The sequence below is a fragment of the Tiliqua scincoides genome, chromosome 1, assembly GCF_035046505.1.
Source record: "Tiliqua scincoides isolate rTilSci1 chromosome 1, rTilSci1.hap2, whole genome shotgun sequence".
In the NCBI taxonomy this organism is placed as follows: Eukaryota; Metazoa; Chordata; class Lepidosauria; order Squamata; family Scincidae; genus Tiliqua; species Tiliqua scincoides.
The window spans coordinates 98,956,932-98,976,085 of NC_089821.1; the positions used below are offsets into that span (position 1 = coordinate 98,956,932).

The window sequence follows — 19,154 nt, forward strand, 5'->3', positions numbered from 1 at the left end:
AACTAAAGTAAATTAAATTATTAGAATAAGCATAAGTTTAAAAATTTTATTTAAAATAAAGAAGGACCCTCCAACCCCTCCCAAGCTACTGCTAATCTCTTTTTAAAAAGTTCCCCAAACATCCCAAGGGCTGCAATCCTACCCACACTTACCAAGAAGTAAAGTCCATTGACTCTCATTGTTAAAAGCATATACGTAGAAGTCTGTTAAAAGTACAGATCTGTTACTTCCCCAAATGTATTCTATGGTAGCATGAAGTCTAATATATTAAAAATAAAATACAAATTGAAACAAATTGAGATCCACTGAAATTGACTCGCGACCCACCTAGTGGGTCCTGCCCCACGATATGAGAAACACTGGTCTAGTAGAACTTACGTATTCTCATTCAGTTACTTACAAATTTCCTGTAATATTTCCCTGTATTTTTTTCCTTCTCAAAATAGTGACTGAATTGTTATCACCTCTTCTACATATCCTAGAATGGCAGTGAATTCAGTCATAAGACTAGGAATGCATAGGTCTGAGTAAGTAAGGTTAAAACCAGTTTGAAGACTGAGCAAAAGTGCTCAGAACCTGGTTGACAGCACTTGACACTGACAGCGCTATCAACCTGTCATGAACTTGGTCTGTTGAATTACATATATTCATACTGTTAATTGAGTTTATTGTTAGTGGGTTTTTAAAAAAATCTACATATCGTAGATACTCACCTAAATGGTGAGAAATTTATACCTTTAAATACAGTGCCAATCACCTCTTTGTCCTGTGGGTTATTCTGGACAGTTCAGGGGTGTTGTAGCAGTCAGGAGATGCACATAGAAGCTTCCATCTGGCCCGCAGTGCCCCTTTGCCTGCTGCCACACTTTTTTGGCTGTAAGAGACTGCAGCCTGAACTTGCAGGCACAAGCAAGAGAAAGCCTTGAGCACTCCAGTGACCTGCAAGAGGAACAGACTGTAGCCCAGAACTTGCCAGCATGAGAGCAAGCTGCAGAGCCTCTGCAGGAGAGCTGAAGAGCTTGCAGGGGAACACCACATGGGTAGAAAAGGCTTGCAAAGGAGTAGTATGTGTGGAGTAGCAAGTGCTACAAAGAGGTGCCTGCATTACAAAATCTCTGATTACAGAGCTTTCTACTAAGAAGGTAGGGTACTGCAATCAGTGTTCCTCCATCTCTCTCCCCCTTCTTGGCTATCTGCATGTTAAAGATAAGATAAAGGCTATCTACATTTTAAAGAGGGAACTGCATGTTAAAGATCTTTGCTGCTCCTCAAAGAGTTATGGTAGTTGTATTCATAGTCCAGTCATGGACTATGAGTTTAATTTATTTTGATTGCTACATTCTGAGTGTGAAAGTGTTTTTGCACTGATCTGTATGGAGATCTCCCCCCACCACCACCATCTTCCCTCTGGTGGTTCTGAGCGTGAAAGTGTTTTTACACTGGTTGCTGTGATGTCTGTATGGAGATCTTCCCACCCACATTAAACAGCTCTTGAAGTGTTGTGTTATATATTACAGTTATGCGTTATATGTAGAACCTCTGGCTTAACACACCAGGCACCTTCAAGAAGGATTTGGTTACCATAATGGTTCTACTAGTATGTTGTTTACAGTGCACTTAGTACTCTGATAGTGTTTACACAAAGGTTGTGAAGACCAGAATTAAAAAAAAAAAAGCTACTGAATACAAATGTATCTTATGACCTTTTACTTTATTTTTAATAAATTGGACTATACAGTTCTTAGATAACAATTACTGGTAATTTGTTTTTCAAGATCTGGCCTTAGGTAAAATCAGACAAAATTATAGTCAGAGATCCCCCCCTAAGTTTCACCCCCCCCAACTTATCGAAGGGTCATAGCAAATTCCATGATTTGGGGCTCAAAACCTGCCCTCATCTGTGAGATTGACTTATGCATGGGTACCTATGGTACTTGTTTTGTGTTTGATGAACCCAGAATGAATGAACTGGGCCAGCTGTTTTCCTAAAACATTGTATTGCTGTAGATATGATATATGCATACTGGAAAAGTATTTTGCCATGGTTTAATAGCTACTAATAACCAATTGTAGGGTTGGTCAGTCTCACTGTTTTGCTGTCCCTCACCCAGTTGAAAATGAGAGCTGCTGTATGGTGAAAGTCAGTAAATAGCTCCAATTACATTGTGTGTTCTTTCTATCAACAAGTTTAAATTTGTCAGAAGCATTCACCAAAACTTCTAAGTAATGAGCTTGGCAACAAATACAGGTTTCGTCTCATTATTCACAAGGGTTCCTTTCCCAGAACTCATGTGGATGGCAAAAATCACATTAAAGCAAATCCATTAAAAAAAAACAATATCCCTTTGCTAGGCAATTTAAAAACAGCCTTGCTGACCTTTGTGATGTAAGACAGAGTCATTAGTCAGACAATCCATCAATCATTCTCCAGGCACTTAGAAAGGCTTTACTGAGCCAGTGACCCCTCCCTTCACCTAGAGCAAAGTGATTATCTTTGTTTCACATGCTGAGGGGGAAGGGAGGGATTGCTTGCCTTGAAGTGAAGCTAAGTGGCTGGAGAATGATTGATGGCTTGTCAGCTGCTGCCCTCTCCCACTTTAACCAGGCTATTGTTAAACAACTGGTTTCCTTTAATTTAAAGGGCCCTTCTCATCACAATGAAATAGAAAAATCCTTGGATTTTTTCACAGGTGGTAATTGGGTTATACCTGTAATTGTTTGCGTGACTATCACTCTACAACAGTAAGAAAAGCAGTTTTTTTTTAAACTCTGATTTTAAAGGGGTGCATTGTTCCCCCTCCCCAGGGATCAGCACATTCCTTCTCATTTGCAGTGGCCATTCGTGTTGAGTCAAATCTGTGTATTAAAAACTAGTGTATAGCAAGAGCCCAATCCTATCCAGCTTTCCAGGGCCAATGCAACCCTGAGGTATGGGAACAAATGTTCCCTTGCCTTGAGGAGGCCTCCATGAATGACCCTATCACAGAATGCAGCGTGTGCAATTAGCACAGCTGCATTGGTGCTGGAAAGTTAGTTAGGACTGGACTAGAAGGAATATTGCTGTTCTTTACAACTTGGTATTGAGGTATCTGAGGACTGTCTTTTTCCATACATTCTTCCTCCCTAAGATCTTCTGAGAGGGCCCTGCTCCGTTCCTGACAGATGTCAGGACTCCTTCTCTGAGGTGACACTGTCCCTTGCAACTTGAGAGTTGTCCCGTCCCTAGAGAGGTTCCAGCAGGAGTTGAAGACTTTGTCATTTAGAATAGCTTTATAGAATGCTTTGGATGGGTGTGTGGGATTTGTTTATTTTTACTGCTGGTCCTACAGGCTGCTTTAATTGTGCATATTTCTGTTTTTAAATATTAGTTTATGCTGTGGTTTGTTCATTGAGGACATTTGTGCTGCTGTTTTGTCTTGTGGGTTTATATGCTGCCAAGGTTTAGTTTGTTATGCAGGGATATATGTTACCAGGTTTGAGCATTTTATTGTTTTATTTTGTAGTACTTCTTATTCATATTTTGTTGGCATTGTTAGCCACCTTGAGGGCCTACTAGGGAAATGCAAGATAAAAATCTATTAAAAAACAAATGTTCTGCTGCAACTCTAAAAACCTATTAAATTTTAAACATCAATTGAGATTTCTCTGAACAAGTACTGTATATACAGCTGTGCACCACATAACATCATTCCAGCCAATGACAGATCACATTTACAATGGTGGTTCCCACCTGTTTGTTTCTATAGTGGGAATAGTCTCTCCGTACTGGCCTGTAGCAGTCCTCTTGCTCCTTCTTCTCTCTCTAGAAGCCCTCCATGCATCATGCATCCAGAGGCACCTGATGGAGCAGAGCTCAGCCAGTAGCCACATTGCTTTCTGGCAAATTTCATCTCCTGCCACTAGGCATCACCTCCTCCAACATCCTTGTGAATGAAGAGGACCTCATTGCTTACATATGACTCATTGGCTGCTGCTTTCACTGCCACCACCAAGGCAACTGAGGGCTTTCGAGAGAATGCAGCACCATGTGCCTTCTTAGCATTTGAGCAGCACACCTCCTTGGCTGCTTGCTGCCACTGCTGAGGCAATTGAGGAGCTGCCAGCATGCTTGCGAGAGGGAGCAGCAGCGCTGCCCCTATACTGTATATAGCAATAGGCTATACCAGATTGTCCCATTAGATGGTGCCGTGCACAAAAATATTCACATAACGATGAAATGTTTCAGAGAACAAATCCCCAACATTTTAAGTGACATGTGCCTGTATTCTATTTGGACATCACTGAGAGTTTAGCCTTATTGCTTATATGAACCAGTGCTTTTCAGGCAGTAGAATTTAGTGCAGCCCAAACCTATCCATTGGGCTCCACTGGCATAATGTGTGTTCTGTCAGCAGAACCAGCAGGATCCAATGTATGATGCTGTTGCCTGCTCTGGCATAACACATTCGAACACCACTGGCAAGCACAATGTGGCCACCAGTGTAGTCTCTGGCAGCTACATGAACAGGTTGGTGTTAAGACCTCCATCTGCCCATGGTGAGGTTGATGGTGGAGGCAGGCAGTGGGAGGACCAGGGGTGTTTCTGGGTGAGGAGGGGAAGGGACCAAGGACAGGGAGGTCGTAGGTCTGATCCATTCCCCTTTTTCAAACCTCCTTGCCTCTTTCCAAACCTCAGATATATGCCATCAAAAGAGGTAGCGTTTGTCTGAGTAAACTCATTGCCATTTGGGCAGCCTACCAGGAGGGAAGTAGAAGTGTTTCTGTTTACCCCTTGCAGGTTGCTCGAGTGTCCCCCACCTTAGGATGCTGCACATGCCTTTGGTGTCCTTGCATCGATGCTAGTTGGTGGGGGATAGGATTGAGGCCACAACATGCCAGGTACTGCAAGTACCACCAGTTGAAAAGCATCTCTATAAGTGCTTGTGTTACTAAAGTTCCCCTATTGTGACTTCATACCCTTGTTCAGTGCCCCGGATATTCCCCCCCCCCACACACACACACAAACACAATGCAACCCCATTTTTCAAAGGCTATGGTCTTTGAACCCGGACCACTAGATTAGACTGAGCTTGAAAACTGTAGCAGAAACCAGGTGACGTCATATAATTGGTGTACACATACAGTGGGCAGAAGATGACCTTGTCTATAAAGATGCTGTGAGAAAGTCTAATAAGTCCACTGCCCTTTACATATGTTGTGTCTCAACCATGATACCTTTGGTTTATTCCTGCCATGATGTTCAGACAGCTCAAAGTAATTTTGAGTTTACATAGGGCTTTTATAATAATAATAATAATAATAAAACTTTATTTTTATCCCGCCCTTCTCCCAAAAAGGGACCCAGGGCAGCTAACAACATATAAAACAAATTAAAACATAATTTCATAATTTTTATGTGCTCATTTTAAAGTTGGCCTTCAAGGCAGGCCTCAACATGCTTCGCCATACTGCCACAGGACATTCAGTGCTACAGCCAAAAGCCATCAGAAAAGAAACTTTGACTGTAGTTTTCATCATCAGATCTTTTCCCTACTATATTGTGAATGAAAAAATATATACAACAAGAAATAAAATTCTGCTGATTCCGAGCAGCAGGATTTCTTTTCTTAAAATCACTACTCCTGAATAGATCGTATTAGGGCTGCGGTTTTCAAACTTGCAGGGAGTTTGAATCCCGCAGTAAGCCTTTGCGGGGGCAGGGAGGAGGCAGCGGCATGATCCCCAGGATCATGCCGCTCAGAGAGCTGCAGGGGCTTGGGTGCACTTGCCCAAGCCCCTGCAGCCCCCCGGGGGTGCAGGGAGCCCTGTGCGACCTTCGGCAGGGCTCCCCAGGTCAGGGAAGGTTACAGCGGAGCAATCGCACACTGCTCCGCTAAACTGGAAGCGGAGCGCGATCGCCCCACTTCCCCTTTTGACCGGGCTGCAGGGACTGGGGTGCACCCTCCAGTCCCTGCAGCAGCCGTCCCTGGCTGCGGGGAGCCAGGCACGAGCGCCTGCAGGGCTCCTCGGGTCAGGGAGAGTGAGAGTGGGCCGATCACGCTCCACTTCCTGTTTTGCAGAGGCGGAACGTGATCGCCCCACTCTGACTTTCCCTGACCCGAAGAGCCCTGCAGGCGCTCGCATCCGGCTCCCCGCAGCCAGGGACAGCTGCTGCAGGGACTGGAGGGTGCACCACAGTCCCTGCACCCCGGTCAAAAGGGGAAGTGGGGCGATTGTCCACCGCTTCCGGTTTAGCAGAGTGGGGCGCGATCGCTCCGCTGTCACCTACCCTGACCCGGGGAGCCCTGCCAAAGGTCGCGCAGGGCTCCCTGCACCCCCGGGGGGCTGCAGGGGGCTTGGGCAAGTGCACCCAAGCCCCTGCAGCTCCACTGAGCGGCATGATCCTGGGGATCATGACGCTGCCTCCTCCCTGCCTCCTGGCTGCCCCACCCCTTAAGGGGAAAGGGACCAGGACCCTCAGGCTGAGGCGTCGCGACGCCCCAGTTTGAATACCACTGTATTAGGGAATTAAAAGAAGTAAGAAAAAACTGGTTTGCAAAACAGTCTTTTATTGTATCCGTGCCACACATACTAGTGAAAAATAACACTTCTAAAAAAAAGAGAGAGAATGCTACCTTTTTCCACAACGTTTTGTTTTAAATGAAACTTCAAGTACTCTTACATAGGTACAAAAAAAATCTGATCTATCTGCCTCCGATGGGCCTCCACAACACACAGTAGATAAAACACAGTGGTTACAAATGTCTTCTTGTTATTTCTGTGGCAAGGCAAATGGAGGGAAATGTTTTTATGAAAAAATACTGTGTGTAGGAAATTGTCACAATTTTATTCCACATAGATACAAATGATTATACTTGAATTTGAGGCCCTGGTGGCTTTAAATTATATAACAAAATAGAAAAATGGAAAACTAAGATCCCCTACACCCTGTTTTCAAGGCAGGCACTACAAAGATTAAGGAGACTCCACAGTGTTGGTAGAGGATAGTTACTGTACAAGCCATATAGCTATAATTACCTTAAAACTAAAATAAAATGCTACAGTCCTTCTAAGGCATAAACAATAATGTCTGCAAACAATATGTACACATCATACATATTTAAAACAAGACTTAATATAAACAATAATGAACAGTATATACATATGTCTCTTATTTCTTCACTGTCTTGAAATACAATTTAACTACACAAGTGATGCAGCAACATATATATAAATGTACTTGTAACTCTACAGTAAAGTTTAATTTTTCGTGCTTTTTACAGCACATCAGTGTAAACAGTTTTACTTGGCTTTGTTTTATATTTTAAAACATTCCTTGTTGTATTTTCAAGATTTAAAGCAATTTCTTTTTCTAATTCTTCCTTTTCACAGAAAACGAAGAGTCTGGATGCTATTTAATCATAAATAATTCATAAAATTAAATACATTTACTAAAAAATAAACTACAAAGTAAAAAAAATGAAAAATAGATATTTATTGAAAGGGAAAAGAGAATCTTTTTCCCCAAGTAGAGCTCTGGTGGTTGAATATTCAGTGCGTTTTGATATATTTTAAATTGCTATTGCACTATAACACCCCTTACTTTTAAATTCTTTGGGTGTGCTTCCCTGTTCTACCTAAAATAGTTTGATAAAACACACAAACCAAGAACCAAGGGCCATGGTTGCTGGAGGAGTGAATTCTTAAGAATTTGTACCACTTCCCTGTGATACTTCAAGGAAAAATAAAACAGTCATTAGTTATGCATGTGCCTTGTACTTTAATGTAAATACAGTTCACATTGCTGGTCTCATTTGTACTCATTTTAAAAAAAAGAAAATATGTTGGTCTGTGATCACTTCAGCTCACTTTGAAAATCTCTGTCCATTTTTTTTCAAAATGTTTTCTCATGTTGTGGCCAGCCCGGCCTATGTCAGAATCATCTTCATTAAATGTTTCACAGTTGTTGAACACAAGCCTGATATCTACAGCAAAGGCTTCAAGATTAGGGTACCTGCAACAGTAAAGAGGGTGCCTTTTTGGAATACAAAATGAAATCAAATAATCAAAAACTCCTATCAAGGAAAGAGAAATAATGTGAGCCTGGGCAATATCCAGAATGTCTGTTACCACCACAGTTCCCTTGGAAAGCAAACTCATCTAATGCCCACCAAGCCAATCTGTTTCTCCTATCCTATTCCTAGAAAGAATTGTTGCAACAGGTCTGGCATACAAGAATCTCTCTGTTGCCTTGCAGTATTTATTCCACACCTCAAAACATTCTGAACTTTGAGTCAACCTTACCAACTGCCAGTGCTAAGACATGACTAATTCCTGTCTACTTGTGGACCTACAGTCCTCTTGTTTGTTTGTTGACCTGGTTGTGACACCTCTGTAACTAAGAAAAAAACAAATCTGACTTTATATCTAAGCCAGCAATTCCCAGAAACTCTGGGAGTAATGGCCCAATTATGTGCAGTACACGCTGGCCCACCACTGGTGTGTACTGTCACAAATGTGCCGTAAGGCATGTTTGTGGGGGTTAGCGCCAGCCCAGCACTGGAGCTGGCCCAGCACTGGTTGGAAGACGGCAATTTATTGCCAGGTGCTCTGCACAAAGTGACTGGTTGCAAAGAGATAAGTAGGGGTGTGAGGGGAAGTGGGGAGGAGGAGTTCCAGGGTGGGCGGAGGGCAGGGGGAAGGCATGGGAGGGGGGACCAGCTGAGCTCAGCTGCTCCAAATCCAGAGCTGTGTCAGGCCTTGCAGCGTGACACGAGACATGTTGAATCTGCACCAGCTAAATAGCCACCAAAGAATTTAGTAGCCCCATTGTGGGGCTACTTTCCTTATCTGGGGGAAGGGAACAAATGTTCCCTTAGCCCAAGGAGCTGCTGGTGGCTGCCTGGAGTGATCAGGATGCCATGGCAGCCCTGCGCGCTGGGTAGCTCAGGATTGGGCCTTAGTTTGCTGTTAATTTCCTGTCTCCACTGTAAATTCTTGTGGGAGAGGGATAAAGAAAATGAGGACAATGCTATGATTGGGCCACTGCCAGGGGCAAAAGGGTTTTTAAAAAAATACTTACCTGAGGTAGCGCCAGCCTCCTATGAAGTCTGGGGAATCCTCTGCAAGGCTCCCTAAGCCTTCATACTGCTGAAAATAGTAAAAAAAAAAAAAAAAAAAAAAGCCACTTCTGGTTTTGTGACAAAAACTGGAAGTGGCTGTTTTTTTTTTTTTTTACTATTTTTAGTAGTTTGGAGGCTTGGTGTGCCCTGCAAAGGGGTCCACAGGCTCCCCAGTCCCCCCAGGAGGCCAGCATTGCCTCAGGTAAGTAAAGAAAAAACTCTTTTGTCCCTGAGAGTGGCGCAGTCGTAGCAATTGTGCCACTGCCTTCACCATCGCCCTGCCCCTAAGGAGGCAAAGACAGGGCTTCCCTAGCTGGTGCGTTGTGACACCCCAGTTTGGGAACCTTTTTAAAAGCTGATTTACAGCCCATTCCTATGCAGGATTGGTATGCACTATGTATGCATGGTATGTGCCTGTGTGCACACGGTATGCAGTATGCATTGCATGCCTATGGGCCAACTGGGACCAGGCAGCCTGGGAAAGGTAAGTAGAGTACATTTTTACATACCTCTCCATAGACTTTCTGATTCCCAATGAGTCTCCTCAGACCTATGCCAGCTATTTAGCTGGCATAAGTTTGAAAAGCATCTGGGGAAGGTCTGGACAAGGAAGGGGGGGGGGTTAGGATCTGGTGTGTATTAGTGTTGCTGAGATTCACCCCTCTCCCAACCCCATCTCAACTCTAGCTTGGCCCAACCCCTGTTCCGATCCACCTCTGCTGGAAAGATATTGGCAATGTCAGAGGTTCTGTGGGCCTTGCACTGGCCACTGCTCTCCACACAAAAGTGAAGCAGCTTTGGCACCAGCATCAGATGTGCACATATAATTGGGCTTTTAATCTTATGTTTTCATTTTCCCCCATGTCATTCTTCTAATGTTTACTTACTGTCCATTAGTTAGCTTCTCTCGAATGGTAGAAAAATCCATGGGTTTTTTAATAACTTTCTTATAACCAGGAACAAGTTTCAAGTTTACAGGAAGTAGGAAAGGCCACGCATCCTCATGTGTTTCCAATTCGGATAGGATTAAACTTTAAAAAAAAAAAATTCAGAACTGTTTTGTAACACATAACAGTATGGGTATAATTCTTTATACAAGAAATTGCCTTCTGGAAATCATATTGTACTCTATACCATGCCAATAAATAATAAGGATTTTTTTAACCTCATCTAAATATTTTTCAGATTTACATGTGAAACGTATGATGCACCTCTTGTGTAGCTGTTTCAAAGCCATACTCTCAACTAGTCTTCCAAACATGTATAAAGTCATGAACTCTGAAATAAATACATCTGATTATTCATTTATCTCATTTTATCATAACAAGTCAATTTTTCCATTATAACAGTAACCCATAACTTCATTAGCAAGTTCTTTGTTAATTGTGATTGCTGGTTGTTTCTAAATCCATGCCAAACATATTTTTGTTATAAGTAATTTAGATTTCAATAGCACATTTTAGATTTCTATAGCACAAATTAAAAAACACATTATAGGTCAGTCCTCGGCATCCAGATTAAAGCCAATTAACCGGCATCCAGAACCCCTGCAGATGCATAAAACCGTGGGCAATCAAATCCATCCACCTTTAGATAACCTCCCAGACATGACTGGAGGTCACATCTTGGAGTTCTTCTGAGTCCTGGAAAGGCCACACGTTGCCTCCCTGCAACTCAGATCTCCCAGATGTAACCTCCGGTCATGTCCAGGAGTCCTAGTGGATTCTCCAGCCATGGGTTCAGAATCTGTGGTTGGTCAAATCTGCAGGCACTGAATCCAAAGTTAAAGAGAACCATTATACTTGAGATAAGAAAGAAAAATGGGAACTACCTATTTTACAAAACTGTCAGCAGGCTAGGTGAGAATATCATGTGGAACATCACAACTATCATTATCACTGTGAAAAACTGCCTCCTTGAACAGAAAATCCTTCTGTTCACAGAGAGAATTCCTCATGGGAGATGTGCTAGTTGGGATGTTACCCCACGCAAATATAGTGTGTTAGGTATCAGGCATACTATGTCTAATGTATATGCTAATAAGAACCCTCACCTCCTCACCTTGGGAAGATGGAAGAGTAGAGACCGAACCAAATCGAGGACCATCCTGCACTATGCAGAGACGATGAAGCATCCCTTGTATTCCAAGGAAATTTTTACTTACCGCTGCTCCCTGGTCCCCAATGGGCCTACACAGATCAATGCTAGCTATTTTGCTAGCATGTCAGGTCAAAGGGGGCAGGTCAGGCCTGGGAAAGGGGCTTAGGATCTTGCAGGTGCTTCTGCTTCCGAGATCTGCCCCGACATGGACTGATCCCCACCCTGATCTGCCCCTGCTGCCAGCTTACCTGTGCAGATAGCTGGTCTGCAGCATGCTGCTGCTGGAGCAGGGTTTACTGGCTGCTGTGCTGTTAGCAGTGAACTGAATCCTGGGTGAGGGGAGCCCCAGAAGTCTCCTCTGAGTAAGCGTCTGAGGTGCAAAGGGATCTACTCAGACCTCCGTGGACCCAGATCACAGGATTATGTCCAGGAAAGGGATTTGGAGGCTGCTGTCCCCTTCCCAGACTCAATCTGACCTCCATTCTGCTCTTGGCAGGGGAAGCCCACACCACTTCCCCTGCCAATTAACCTGTATTGACAGATCAGTGCCAAGCTGTAAAGCAGTCTTCACTGGTGGGACACTAGTTCCACCAGCTGAGTTGCTCCAGGTTTAAACAGAAAGGTCTCCTGAAGTCATAAGTATTTAAAAGCTCAGTTTATTTTAAAATAAAATTTAGAATAAATAAACTCAGCCAGCCAGTACCTGCAGACAGCCATGTCCTTGGATTCATCTCGTTTTGCTTTCTTCACAGGGGAAACACTTTCTTGTTTTGATGGGCTAACAGAAATATTTTCATCAGTTTTTCTCTTTTTGGAGTCCACCTTCCCTCTTTTTATAGAGCTGCTTGTAGTCGCAGAGTCCTCTTCTTCCATCTCTGCTGAAAGAGGCAATTTCTTGCCTTTCTTATATTCATTACTTTTTTTCCCTTTGATCTGATTTTTTTTAACTTTTAAAGTTTGACCACTTGCCTGCAGGAGGAACAAAAAAAACTCAAGAACACACACACAAGAGGCAAATGGATGTTTGTCTTCATTGGCAAGATGCATCCTCATACACCAAGATGAAAATATCGCCACTATTTTTACAAAGAATGAAGGCCATTTTATAAGAGATGCTGGACACAGGAAGACCACTTGTTATGTATACTGTTTTACATTATAGTGCCAGTCTCTCTGTGGACAGCATTTGCAGACAAACATAATTTCCCCCAGGGCAGTGGTTCTCATAAGTTTAGCGCCAGAACCCACATTTTAGAATAAGAATCACCTACCAGAAGTGATGTCATGACCAGAAGTGACGTCATCAAGCAGGAAAATTTTTTCACAATCTTAGGCTGCAATTCTACCCACACTTACCCAAGAGTAAGTCCCATTTACTATCATTGTTAAAAAGCATATACAGAGTAGCCTGTTAAAGTACAAATCTGTATCATTTCCCCAATGCAGTTCACATGCCATGGTAGCATCAAGTCTAATATATTAAAAATAAAATATTGACATGAATGGGAACCCACCTGAAATAGGCTCATGACCCATCTAGTGGGTCCCAACCTACAGTGAGAAACACTGTCCTATGCCACTTGTGGAGGGTCCCCTAACCCAGTGGTTCTCAATTTGGGCCATATGGCCCCCCAAGGGCCAAACCATACTTCTCAGGGGCCACAGGGGAAAAAAAAACATTAGGGGTCACAGTAAAGTTTCTGAAGAGGCCAACCAAACTTTACTGCCAGGCATATGATGAAATGAGGCTCAGAATGAGGCCATTAGCAAAAAAAGGGTCAAAAAACCCTGTCCTAACCCTCAGCAGCAGCTTTCTAGGGGGCTTGGTGACTCAATAGGACAAAAAGGGGTGGGGAAAGTGGATTCTGTGAATCTAGCCCCTGTGAGTTCTTTGTGCTGACACTACCAGCAAAGTGAAAAGTGGTCCTAAGTGGTAAAAGGGACATCCAGTAGACCAACTGTATATAAATACGTCTAAATTTCTGTTCATTGCAATGCATGTATGGACTACAAAAGTCATGTGCAAAGAAATCTAAATTATTTCTTATTCTAGATACTTTTAAGATCTTCTATTTTAATGGTTCAGAGAACAGCCCATTTTAAACCAGATGCTGGCACTAAGAACACTAAGCTTATCCATCTGCTGTGCACAGCAAGTGGGTAAATCCATCATGCTATGGGACAGCACAACGGTAAAACTCCCCAGCCTTTATTTGAAAAATATCACATGTGTCCCTTCATTATTTTTCACTGAAATGCTGCATTTTATGCCAATCCTTTTACAAAGAGCCCAATCCTATCTCCCCGGCCCCACTGACGCAGCCACACTGAAAAGAGGGGTAGCAAGGACTTACCCTTGGGCAAGGGAACAGATGTTTCCTTATCCAGGGGGATAAGGCCCTTGTTGCCCCCACTGGGTCTACTTGTACAAGTCCAGTTGGACTCCAGAGGACAGACTGAGGTTGAGAAGAGGAACAGAGTGGTGCTGTTGATGCTGATTCCACCCCCTTCCCAATCTCATTCTGCCACTTCCCCACCTCAATCTTCACCCAGTTCCTCCACATCCCTGCCCCATTCCGCCTACCCAGCCTCCCACTCATGAGTCATTGGTGGGCCAGTGGCATATAGTTGCGGCTGCTCTTCACATGCGGCAGTGGCCCAACCACGATGAATGGCTTGTGCCATTTGCCTCAGCTGTAAAGGTCATTTAGCTGCTGTAATGCTAGTTCCAGCAGGGCAAACCCCCATAGAATTGGGCTGTAACCCAAACATGTGTGAATGCAGTTTGTGAATTCTGAAGTATATGCCCCAGGTTGCACCTGTTATAGGAGATTAACAAAACACTGAACTGAACAACTCTCAGTGCTAAAACCTCTGGATTCACCTTCAAGTTGCTATTACCTTTGCTATGCAGGAAGGACAAAACCAGTCACCATCTGGAATAGTACTGATCTTGGGTCTATGGCAATACGTATGACAGCCTTTGTCACATCCATCACAAAGAAGAAGCAGTTCCTCATTATCTCCTTTTCGACATATTTGGCAGTACTACAATATAGGGAAATTACTTCAGATAAATATGTTCTCCTTAAAATATGTAATAAACAGCAGCATACCATTTGCACTGGAGGAAATATACAATTGTCTTGAAAAACTATATTCTGAAAGTATGGAAAGTATGGGCCATTTACACTTATGATAGCACCTCAGAGATAAATGGCCAAACATGTTCAACTTCCTTTCTTTATTATGGCTTATAGATTGCTTTATAGCCAAAACTCTCAGCTAGGAATCTGCTATTGCTTTAGAACTGCTTCACATGTTACAACATTCTTACACTGAAGGCACTTCCATGAAGAAATTAATATGAAACCCACATGTAGACCACAATGTGTGAAGATTGCACATGCTGGTTTTTCAATCCACAAACACACATACTTAAAAACATGCTGGTTGTGACTTTGAAGCACGTGTACATGCAGCAAAAAAATAAAAAAAATAATAATGTGTAAGATTACCACATGTTACAATCTACATTCAGGTTTCATATTAACTCCTATACAGAAGTAGCTCATATGCAAGAATTTTGTAATCTGTGATACAACCCTTACTTCTTAAAGGAAGACAATGGCATTCTTGACATTTCTGTTATTTCCAGGATCAATAACCAGATCCATGGGCACATTTGACTTCTTTCTGGTAGCACTTCCATTTTGGTTCTTCAAAATGCATTTTTATTCTTTGGTGGGAGGCTCAAAAACAATATATTAGGAAGAAACTGTTAAAAGAAAATGGAGCGGAAGGCTCTGGGCGCACAAGCACACAGATTTCTACAGCAGTCAAAACAGAGCCTTGAAGTGTTTGGCCCAGGGTGTCTAATAGACCACCTACATCCTTATACATTAGCCTGCCCATTTACAGCCCAATACTATGCATGTCTACTCAGAAGTAAGTCTCATTAAAGTCAATGGGGCTTACTCCCAGGAAAGCGTGGATGGGATTGGGCTGTAAGGCTCTAATCCAGGGGAGTCGGTTGTAAAACTGATATTCTGCTGTGTATATATTTTGAAATTTAATCTGTTCAAAATGGAACCTCCCAGGAACATTACACTACACCCCCCCTTTTTTTTTTAATCTAAACAGCTTCTGTGACAAGCAACAAATTGTGATAATTGGGGTTGAGCTAAAAACATGACAGCTACTAAAATTAGACCAAGTAGATTTAGGAGAGGCCCAAAGTAACTTCAGATTATGAACAAGCAGATAACGGGAAATCTCTGGTGCAGAAAAGTAGATATGCACCACAAATGCATATAATATCCATGTAATTTGGCCAAAATCTGAAGAGAAACAGAAACACCATATATATCTCAAAAGTCGTATGTATCTCAGATTAGCGGTTCTCAGTCTTTTTAGCCCTGTGACCCACCTTTAGATGGACCCTGACAACCTGAAAGTTTTGATGGTGATGTGATGACATCATCATATCACCCCAAAAATTTCCAGGTTGCCAGGCTTTTGCATTTTATATGCAAGAAGCTTATCTCCGAAGTGTGTTGTCGTCAGTGAGAACATGCTGAAACTTGGCCCAGACTGGGCCAAAGACTGACAAGCACTTTGATCTGGGCCAGGTTGTGTTGTGTTCTCACTAACAAAAACTTGCTGAAGAAAACACACTCCGGAAGTGGGCTTTACGCATAAAACAAATGCAAAAGCTCAGCAGTGTGGAAGCTCGGCAGAGCTCAAGTGGCATTACATGAGTGGGTTGTGACCCACAGTTTGAGAACCACTGCTATACATGCAAATGTCACAAACTATTTGACCACTCTGTACACAGCCCAGGCTAGTCACCTGATAATATGCAAGGCTGATTAGGAGAATCATGGGAAACACAGTGCAAAATAAAATGCAACATGTTTATTTTCTTTTGAGGGAAGAGAACTTTAATACATTCTGGTTGAGTACTAAACTGCTGAACTAGAAGGAAGTTCCTTTAGAGTCTAGTCATTGAGCTCAACTCAAACAATTTCCATACTGGTGACAACAGGCAAATTGCAATTAATCCCTCTTTAAAGTCAGTAATGATATTCTGGGATCTTTACTCCAAAATGTTGTGGCTCTTAAGTTTCTGGGATGTGATGGGATATGTTTTATTTCACTTCCATAACAGTGGTTCCCACACTGATGGTCGTGACCTACCAGCCTGGGAAGCAGCTGTGTCTGCCCACTTAAGGGGGCAGGGCAGGGGAGTGGCAGCAACACAATCCTCAGGATTGCACCACTATTAGAGTTTCCACATACCTTAGCTAGTGCCAGCCTCCAGAGGGTGTGGGGAGCCTGACTGATGCCTCCACAGGGCTCTCTAAGCCTTTCATAAGCTGAAAATCATGATCTGAAACCAGTTCCGGTTTTTGATTGTGAAACCAGATGTGGTTTCTGATAGCAATTTTCAGTTTACCAGAGGCTTGGGGAGCCCTGCAGAGGCGTCTGTGCAGGCTGGTGCTAGCTAAAGTAAGTGGAAACATACACATCCTATCCCTGGCATCACTGATCTTGGGGATCGCATCACTGCCATTCCCCCAACCCCCACAATTACTTATGTGGTTCTCAACTCCCTTGTAGGAGTTTGGGAACCACTGATCTAGAACTAAGATATTTCTAGTGCCTGTGGAAGGAAAGGTGGAATTCAGGAAAGGAGAAGAAAGGTTTTTGGTTTTTTTTAACAATTTTGTAAAAAAAAAATTTGGGGGGGTCATTCATTGACCACAGTTGAAATAAAAGATGCTGATAAAATATTTACATATGCTTGGTAATAAATGACCGACGGTAATAGGCAAAAAAGAAGTTTAGAAGTTTAAAGAGAATGCAACGGTTGAAGAAAGAGTTAAGTTACTGCAACAAAAACATATTCATCGTTTTAATTGTTAGCATTTTCCCACTGTTGGCTATGGTATAAAAAAGCTTAATTTTCAGAAATCTGATGCCCAGGATTCATGCAAAACCTTTTTACATGCGTTTGCATGCCTTCTATGAATATGCAATTAACACAGCAGGGCTTGTTAATTTGTCATTTCTATGCAGAGATGGACATTTCAGCCTGTGCGCTTGTACAGTTGTCCATTCTGCACGTACAGTTGTATTAAGTGGGCATGCAAAGAAGCCATGCACATCTTTTAAGCATGTACTTTGCATCTCATCTTTCTGAAAAAGCCTTTGATTGCAGTCTTTGACACTGAATCCCCATAATGGCAACAGAGAAAGGGATGTTTGTTCATTAGCACGGTGACCTCCCCCAGGGAGAGGCATTAAAATGTACATTTGAGCTTTTTGTTAAAAAAATAATAATAATAATACTGAGTTCAAAATATGCCAGTAGAAGGGCGATTTGTCATAAGAAAGTTCAGAATGCTGAATTTGGTTGCAAGAGAGCACAGTTTCTTAAAAATTTATGCTAATCAGTGCAAAAAGTACAATTTAACTTTTTGTATTCTCAGAGAGGTAGCAATGAAAGATACACTATCAATTGAGGTGTCTGGAAGGTAGGAAAATATGATACAGAAAAATCAGTTCACAACACTTACAACTTTCATAATAGATTTTTCCCATGCTATTGATTTCTGTAACTGCTGAATGCACAGAGCTACCTGTGCAGCACTGCGAGCTTCTGACAATGCCCTTCTCCATACCCTTAGCCCTGGAGCAATATCCTCTTCCATTCTGCATTGAAATACAGAGAAATTAAGCAGGTCACATCCATTTTCATCAGTTTCTGAACGTGGAACAATCATTGTCACATTGAAAGCCAAGCAATGACAAAAACGTACACAGCCAGTAAGGGTAATAAGGCTTAAGCAACTAAATTTGATGTAGTGCACAGACTGTGGCTACGTGCCTCAAAGCTTAGTCACAACCAGTTAAATGTAAGATAACTTTGCAGGATTAACATACGTAACAAAAAAAATAAAATCTTTACAAAGCACCATGCATAATAACATGATCCGTGTGGATCGGAGACATACAAGAAGGTACAAAGATAAACACACAATAGAAAATAGGCTCCAATTAGCAAAGAAGCACAATAATTTTTCAAGTTAATCTCAATAACCTACCCGTCACCATCACCACTAACGGATGGTGCAGGAGCAGGGACAGTAACTGTGCCCACATTATCCAGTTTGATCTGAATGGTGGTACTTAAGGGGCTCTTCAGATACCTTCGCTCTATGTTGCGCTCCAAGTCAGCAAGTCTCGTTACAGCTATATCTAGAGGGTTGTCACTCTTCCGTTCTAGAGTACTGCTACTGCTTTCTTCTCCACCAACACAGTCACCATCACGCTTCTTGTGCAATTTAGTCATTGACTTATGTTCATAATATACCAGGTCTTCCCTTTCCGATGCTGGTTCGGGGCACATCCAACCCTATATTTTAATAGAAAGGTTTGCACATGTTTGTTTTCCACTGTAACCATCCAAGTAGGGAAAATGGACTTTTCCTTTGTGTTATGTCTGAAATTATGTGTCTATATTTGGAAGCCCTTGAAATGCTGGGAAAGAGTTCTTACTCTTTCTTTCCCGTACTACTGTGACAAGGAAAATAACTTTTGAAAACAGATTTCATAGCAACAACATTTCTCTTCCAACTCTTTGAAAATATGGACAATCACCAAGATTGTTTGTACATAGGCACAAGAGGTAGACCATGACTTCACACTCAAGAGTCCCACCTGAGTTCACAGCATGGGAAAAACAGACTTAACAAAAGCCCACCTTCACAATTCTTCTGACATGCATGTTTTGACCCTGCAATAATTTAAGATAATGTGCCAGATGGGCAGCCCAATCTTAATGCCGGTGTGGGTGACTTTGACGGTACAGTGGACCCGGTATCATTCTATATCTCAGGTGTATCCAAAGAGCAGTGCCAGTGTGCCCAAGGGACACATGTCCCAGTG

The 19,154-nt window shown here is 42.5% G+C and overlaps 1 protein-coding gene across 11 annotated transcripts in view; it reads right to left on the reverse strand.

Annotated features, from left to right (window-relative positions):
- Positions 1 to 6,531: 6,531 nt before the first annotated feature.
- The window catches only part of BAZ2B (bromodomain adjacent to zinc finger domain 2B), a 254,532-nt gene continuing 241,909 nt past the window's right edge, over positions 6,532 to 19,154 (reverse strand). For 6 of the 11 annotated variants that reach the window (XM_066612058.1, XM_066612056.1, XM_066612052.1 and 3 more), the window contains 6 exons: positions 18,311 to 18,621; positions 17,783 to 17,918; positions 14,103 to 14,249; positions 11,905 to 12,170; positions 9,989 to 10,132; positions 6,532 to 7,993 (listed from right to left, as the gene is read on the reverse strand). In XM_066612058.1, the coding sequence (XP_066468155.1) occupies positions 7,840 to 7,993; positions 9,989 to 10,132; positions 11,905 to 12,170; positions 14,103 to 14,249; positions 17,783 to 17,918; positions 18,311 to 18,621 (1,158 nt within the window). In that variant the 3' untranslated portion in view covers positions 6,532 to 7,839. Of the gene's footprint in view, positions 7,994 to 9,988; positions 10,133 to 11,904; positions 12,171 to 14,102; positions 14,250 to 17,782; positions 17,919 to 18,310; positions 18,622 to 19,154 lie in introns of those variants that run through there. The other 5 variants (XM_066612057.1, XM_066612055.1, XM_066612053.1 and 2 more) reach the window with 3 other exon arrangements.